Source organism: Necator americanus, chromosome V, assembly GCF_031761385.1.
Source record: "Necator americanus strain Aroian chromosome V, whole genome shotgun sequence".
NCBI lineage: Eukaryota > Metazoa > Nematoda > Chromadorea > Rhabditida > Ancylostomatidae > Necator > Necator americanus.
In genome coordinates this window covers 30,617,546-30,625,291 of record NC_087375.1, presented here as the reverse complement: position 1 = coordinate 30,625,291, position 7,746 = coordinate 30,617,546, and the positions used below count along the sequence as shown (strand labels likewise).

The following is a 7,746-nucleotide window of genomic DNA, read 5'->3' as shown; positions in this document are numbered from 1 at the left end:
CTGAATCTTATCGGTTCGCAACGAATTTCAAACATGTTGCTATATTTTTTTTAGAAGGAAACAGGTGTTCATATGAGGAATTTAAAATTTGGAGGAAATGTGAGAATCGTTGACGAACAAACGATTTTATGCACTCTTATATATTTGCCACTAAAATATAAATATTCAATAACATTTCCCGGTGTCGAAGTGAAAATGAAGCGATGCGAACGAAAGGAAATTCAAATTAGCTTGATACGGAACGATTGATTGATGATTTTGATTGAATTGGAAAGATCGATCAATACGGAAAGCCACCTGAATGCATCAATAGAACGACACATAGTTCCTTATCTGCAGCATATCACAAAATTGGTGATGACAGGATCTTCCCATGAGAAGTTAAGGATAGGATTTTGGCGGATCACGAGTATAAGCGTGATCACGTTCGATTCCCACTGGTTACTCGGAATTCTTGACGTATGGTCGAGTCTTCCGAACGATGCAACATATTACGCGTTAGGACGCGGACAACTCCATCACCGCTCAACGTCTTCAATTCAATCAATATAGCTGAAATAGACAGGAAGAAGCTGCTCAGCTGCAAACTATCAGACTCTTTCCGGATTGCCATTCATTCTACAATAATCCGTAATCACTTGTATCGTTGGAGAGACTAGATCACACAGGTCTACATCGCACGCCTTCTGGATAACCCGGGGGGAAATTGAGCTTGATCACGCTTATACTCTTGAGCTACCACAATCAGTTCGTGTAGAGACCTCAACATCATCGATTTTGTTTGTATTCTGTCTCTGAACACAGCTCAATTCGAATGGTTAATGAAACGTTTGGGAATTTCTTCTTTCGATCATGTCCTTTATTATATATGCAAACAGATGCGTGGGAATATTGCACAGATTAGATATATTTATTTATTTATTCATTTGAAAACACCCATAGGTGTGCCACAAAGCAGAAAGCAGAAACAGCAAAGCTCACTAGAAATGTAGTGCTAGTAGAAATATAAATTATTGTAATGGTGTATTATGTGTTTACGCAGTAAAACTTTATTTCGTGCTCATTTCTGCTTTTTTCCCCTTGTTCTCCTCCACGCATCAAATCAATATGGTCGAGTGAAAATCAATAAAGTATGGGCGAGTGAAATCAATAGGGCATACGATCAGATCTTACCTGTTTCTCAGAGATACGTCTTTAGATGTAACGTTCCCCTCAGGGGATTCTTCGCACCCCGTCAGATATTGGATATCAACGCTCCCAATAACTGTTTTTAACTGCTGAGGGCAGTGAAGTAAACAATTTTATTTACATTTTCAAACGACGTTCTATTCCGCAACCCTCCATCCTCCCTATTCCTCCAAAGGTGATCGTTTTAGGACAAGTGTTTGTATGACATATTTCGCAATTCCTAATAATGTGGAAATCTATGAGTTTAGGGGTATCCTGCCTTTTGATCCAAGAAAATTGTGAAACTTTCCTCCATATCGGCCATCGCATCAAGATTTTTTTTCGTTTTATCTCCTCAGAATCTACACCTCAATATATTACTCTTTTGTAAGCTTAAGACGAGTGCAATCCGCTCAAATCAAACGAATAACCTTCAGAATTACTTTCAACGATTTATTAAGGAAAATAGAATTATGACAGTAATAGTGTACCGGCGTATGTAGGACGGCGATGATAGAGAATCTCGCTGATCATAAGCTCAGAGGCAGGCAGATTACAAAAAATTTCAATCAATACGAGAAAAACGACAACTATAACGAACAATACAATATGAATTATTTACTACTAAATTAGTTTAGAATAGATTACTAATAGTTGAAATGAGGTAAATAATGTAAAATAGCAAGATATGAGATCACGAGTTTAGTTGTAGCCGTCTGCACTTATGTTTGCTCGAACGACCGCGATACGTGTTCGATTGGAGCAGCGTTGAGGACGCAAGGAATAGGAAATGCACAGACGGAGGAGGTCCGCAAGCTGCTCTGGATGGGTCACGGCCAACCGACGGACAAACATAAGAACCGTCGTCCATATGTACATGTTCTTTGTTCGAATCAATAAATATAGCCACTATAGTGTGGCTTGGAAAGAATCGATTGGGAAAAAACCAATGATTGGTTCATGGATGTGTGGGGACTGTGCTGGACTAGAGGAAGGGTGCTGAATCGTGGACCACAACTTTTCCTGACACTAAGTTTTGGTGAATAGAAGTGGAGCGGTCAGAATGGGTTTACAGTAGATGGTGTTTGTTGTTTGTTCTGTAACTGCACCAAATTAGATTTACTTACGGAAATGGTTGAATTTTAGGATACGAATGGAATAGTTAGATGTTTGTGGTAAAGGAACAGCTAAACGATTAATTTACAAACACTATGCCGATCAGACATATTAGTGCGATTTTCTAGCGCATAACCCGATCATTACAGACACATTGAAAAGGGGGAACTTTGGAAATACTTAGGATAACGTTCCACATTTACGTTTCGCTGTGAATTATGGCAATTTTTTGGCATCCTTCTCGTCTCCTTCTCGGATTTATAGCTTCTCCGCTATAGGAATCCCAGCGTAGTGATGATTTTGTCGCATAGCCGTGTTGTAGAATTGTGGTGATGAGAAATCGCTTTTAGCGTATAGTACGTCGGCCGGTTGATATTTGGCGGTGGACCGAGAAGCTCCTGGAAAAAAAGTTTAAATATCATATCTTAGGCAAATGATATTCGCAGTTATTAGGATAATTGAAATTATTTATTTATTTATTTCATTTTTTATATTTACAGTTGTTCCCTGTCTGGAAGCACTATCTTTCAATCCATGAACGTCCCTTTTATAAGAAGACGCATCAAATATCCCCGAATATAGAGAATGCCCTCCACTACAGCCTGGTTACTGTACGCGTGCTAAAAAAACAACGCAGAGTAGTTCTTTTTTTATACGCGAAAAATAGAAAATATGCGGTGAGTTGCAATTTGATCCGCCCATTACACCAACCAATCACGAGCGACCTGCGACTCGCATAAGTTCACAAGGAGTTCGATATAACCCAGCAAAACAATCGTTTTAAGACCTCAAGAAGGTCACCCCAGTATTCTTTTGTGTACTCGTTGCAATTTTAGAATTCTGAGCTTGATTTCTGGATTTTCTTTCATTTCGACATGGATTATGCAAAAAAAACGAGCACTCACCTAAACAGCATATCACATTTTTCCACGAAATCAATGTCTTTCGACTGCATACCCAGACACCACTAGTGAGTCCCATCACACACATACAAAATGACTTCACCATTGAGAGCATAAATGAAGCGTCACCTGAAATTTTCCTATTTATTAATTCCGAGAAATTATGCGAATGGATTTTTTTTGAAAAGCTGTGGAAATTGATTTTTTCACGGACCTGCATTCGCCTTACGATTAGCACACGTGCACGTGATGCTTTGTTCCCATAGCGGTCGATGATGCTGTTCATAAAACAGCGATAAAATAACGAACAACGCTGGAAGAGTGTAGAGCACGGAAAATGTCCCAATTTTTGTCATCAGATTAGTAAGCTTCGACGCATTACATAGTCCTGGATGCTGCTTTTGAACCTAAAAAAAATCGAAAAGTTATCTCGATACATGCGCATGGTGCGTGGATACATTTTTTGTAACAATTCTGAGAAAAATTTGGGAAATTCCAAAAAAAAACCGACCTCGTTCCTGATTCTCCATAGATTAAAGAATCCTACGAAAAGAAATAGCACTCCAAGAGAGAAGTAAATGATCATAGGACCTGAAATTCGAATAAAAATATTCCTTTTTGGCTTCGAATCGATAATGTGTTTAAAATTGAATTAAAAAGTATGTATGTATGCATAATAACCTCACTATACCATTCATTTACATGTATACATAAATTTATTCCATTAAAATTATTTTATAACTAATTGCTTGGTTTTTTTATTTATGGAGTGTGAAATGGAGGACAATTTTTCCTGATTTCACTTGTTCTTTTTTTTCTTCCCTTCTCTTTTCTTTCAATCATCGAATTATCGTATTTAGCAAGTCCAGTAATAGTCGAATATTCTCGAATAATGAATGGATTTTCAAATACGATGGTCCTACCTAGAACGAACATCCGTAGATGACTAACGTCTGTGTTCCCTACATAGCACATTCCGGATACCGGATCTCCGTCGATGGCGTTGAACACCTGAAAAGGATTTTTTAATAATGATAAATCAAGTATTAGAACATTTCTCAACTATTTATCTCCCGAAAAAAGGAAAGGCTTCTAAAACCAAATAAATCCATGATAACCGAAAAGTGAGAGGTTTTTTTTGACGTCGAAAATTGTTTGTAAAATGTAAAATTTTATTTTTTTGTTTTTGTTTTGAAGGGAATTTAAATGGAAATTAGAGTTGGAACCCCAAGCGGTTCTGTACTCACCAGGACAACAACTGTCTGCGCAGCTGGAAGCAGCCAACCGACTGCATGAAAATGAGCCGAGTAACTGGCGATCGCCTCACTCGACCATTTCGAAGCAGCCGCCAGAACCCACGATAACGAAAGAATAATCCACCAAACGCATGCGGCCATTCCGAAGAAGTAGGTGAGCAGAAAAACCTGGAAAATTCCAGCAATGCCCTTTTTGTCGCGAAAAAAGGCGAAAGTGGTGTTTAGTACTTACAACAAAGCAAAGGCTGCCGTTTCCTTCGTCGATGCCTTTAATCTTGTAGGAGTCGCATGCGACCTGAAAAAATGAAACTTCTAAATTGTGTAGCCTTTCTTTCTTTCTTTCTTTTTCTTCTTTTTTTCTTTCAATCTTTTCTTTTCATATTCCTTTACAGTTACTCTGAGGCGATGAGGCGACATAATTAGCACCTCTTAGAGCACTTGCCACCTAATTACTCAGTACTTGCCCCAGACGTGACCGGAAACACCAACCTGTTCGTGTCCCACTGACACTCGAATGATAAAGCCGACCGCGACCATCAGTTGACAGAAGACGAGCATGAAAATTGGTCTTTCTGGATATTGAAAGCGGTCGGTCTCGATCAGGAACGTCAGGAACGTGAAAGCGGACAGGAAAAAGCAGGCGAACGCCCTGAAATACGAATCTTAAAATTATTTAGATAAGCTATATTTGGTTTTTTTTGTTCCGTGAACCCATTGCTTCAGTTTCTGGAACCATTTAGTTAAGCGAAAATAGCTTAATATGTTCCGTACACTATACTTTCAAAGGTGTTCTTAAAACAGTTGAGATTTTATTATTATTATTATTATTATTATTATTATTATCATATTATTATTTACTATTTATTAGTTATTATCCAAATAATTGCCTAAAAAACTAAACAGAAACCTACCAAACACCCATCCAACCAGAAATAAGCTCTTTCTTCCCTGGATTTTGCAACGATGGAGCTTCACATGGATAAGAACATCGCGAGACGTTACCGACCTGAGAAAAGTGGAAGAAATTAGGTTAACAGGTGTACGTAAGGAATTTTAAACGTGAACATATGGTCATGATCCTATTCACATTGGCAATCCAATTCTAATTCGCCAGAAATAAATTTTAGAAAATTCTTAATCGCCCCTTAAAAATTTACATTTACTGAGAACTATTCCATGCCTTCATAAATAGCTCCATGTTTAAGCTATTTAGGTTAACTTTAAGTTATTTAAGTTAATGTAACAACTATACAAATAACACCTACCATGGCCTTAGGATTGTTGACCACTTGAAACGGTGGCTGACAAGAACAGTCGCATTGATTTTGTAGGTCTTGAACGGATATTCCGACATGAGGGCGTGGAGCGGAAGGACCGGAAGACGTCTGCAACGGAAAAAAAGAATTTTATAGGCATACATCCGAACAGAGAGGAATTAATACCTTGGTGTTAGTCTGTTTTGGTGTGTCCGGTGGTGCGGCGCAAATATTTCCGGACGACGCCTGCTCGCTCATTGTTGGCAGGCTTTCGCACGACAATGTTTCAGGCCATCGGAAGCCATACCTGTAAGATTACGGTAATTACAGATTCTCATGGAATTTTCGACTGAATGTAACCGTTTGATGCTGCTTTTCGTGATCTGTCTAAGCTAATCATCTCAACATCTTTACGAAAACTCTTTTTTGGACTCGCTTTGAGAGTTTTAGTGACAAAAAAGGAATTATACCCTCATTCCATGGATTGACAAACTTTCTAAATGGTGTTTTCTGTCTTGCAGCTACGAGCTTCCATTCTCCCTTATTTTTTTGAGGGTAATTCTCGCTTGTGCCCGCTAGCATGGCTTACAGTTGAGCCAGCGGACTTTTTCGAAAATCCTGTTCCAAATTCAGATCTACGACAATTTGTAAAGACAAAAAAGACAAGAAAAAGTTGGTATTTCAAGATGACGGTTGCACGTGAAGTACAGTACACTTACAGTAAACTAGCTACTGTTTGCACTGTGTCAGATTCGCTCAAAATGTCCAATTCAGTACACATTTTCACGTTTGTATGAAATTGTGCAAATAATTCAGTACAACATCGAACAATGTACAACAAAAAGGAACACTAAGTGTTTGTTCTCTCCTAAACTTTCTTTCGCGTTTTTTTTTTCCTAGAAAAAATCACACTTACTGTTGCATAATTGGGCTGCACCGTTTCTTCGCCTCCAAGCACAACTCCATACATGGAAGGATCGGTCTGTCATAGTTTTCCTGGCAGATAGGGGTGTACAGTGTGCACAGGAAGAATCGCAGATGTTCATAGCAACCATACTGTAAAGAATTTCGCCGTGATTCAACAATGAGTTGAAAAAATAGAAATATGGGCGGTGCTTTTACAAACCTCCACCAATGGGAAGAACTGATGAACTTCTAGGCCGGCTTCTTCTTGTTTTTCATGACCGTAACTGTTGGGGAACGATGTGAAATTATAACCGACACCCTTGCATAGTGGGATTGTGATAGGTTGACAGCCTTTCGCTAAAATCACTGGCACGGCGCCAAGAAGTAGCAGGAGAATCAGCAGCATTGTGGGCTGCACGGATATGATTCTGGAAGCAGAAAAATGAGAGTAACGTTCGGAAGAAGGGAATGGGAGCGGTGGCGACGAGAGGGTTTTCAGGAAATTGTGAAAATGTCTTGAAGGAGTTGGAGGAGTAGTGTACGAATGACCTGACGGAACAACAACAGAGCGGCGATGAAGAGGATGAGAGAGAAAGCGCAGCGGATGCGGCTGCTAAACGACGGGCTCTACCTGTATCGGATTTCACATGACAGCACAAAACGACGACCCGCTGCTGCTCACTCAACTTGAGGTGTGGAACAGCGGAGGCGCACATACACCGGGGAAATATGATGAACGACAGAAAATCGCAAAATCCACGAACGAAAAATAGGTGCCATAGTTTAATGGGAGCGAAAAAAAAACCTGTAGAGTTGTCTGAATAGGCAATGCAGAGAAGCTCTATTACAACGAAATGCACTAAGAGCAGTAACGTTTTGAAATTCGATCCCGTCCTTTAATAAGATCTCGGAAGCGATACGGGTAAGGCCAAGAAGGCGACTTACTTGAAGCCATAAGGTGGTTGAAGGGGTTTCGAACGTAAATCTCTGCACATGTTGGTTTTTTTTTTGTTTTTACTACTTATTTTATTCTGGATTAATAGGAATCCTCTAAGGAATCTAAGGAGAGACTAATTTAAAGTGAATCGTCTAGGTAGAGGCGAAATGATCTACCTTTCTAACCTTAGCCTCTTCTTGTTCTTA

At 39.3% G+C, this 7,746-nt stretch overlaps 1 protein-coding gene across 1 annotated transcript; it reads right to left on the bottom strand.

Annotated features, from left to right (window-relative positions):
- Positions 1 to 2,541: 2,541 nt before the first annotated feature.
- Positions 2,542 to 7,009, bottom strand: RB195_015697 (uncharacterized protein; the record flags this gene model as incomplete). Its single annotated transcript, XM_064206534.1, has 13 exons — positions 2,542 to 2,681; positions 3,189 to 3,314; positions 3,400 to 3,592; positions 3,697 to 3,776; positions 4,109 to 4,196; positions 4,433 to 4,609; positions 4,674 to 4,736; positions 4,931 to 5,090; positions 5,353 to 5,447; positions 5,707 to 5,826; positions 5,884 to 6,004; positions 6,614 to 6,753; positions 6,824 to 7,009. 13 exons carry the CDS (start codon positions 7,007 to 7,009, stop codon positions 2,542 to 2,544), a joined length of 1,689 nt encoding a protein of 562 aa, XP_064062415.1.
- Between the last annotated feature and the right edge of the window lie 737 nt (positions 7,010 to 7,746).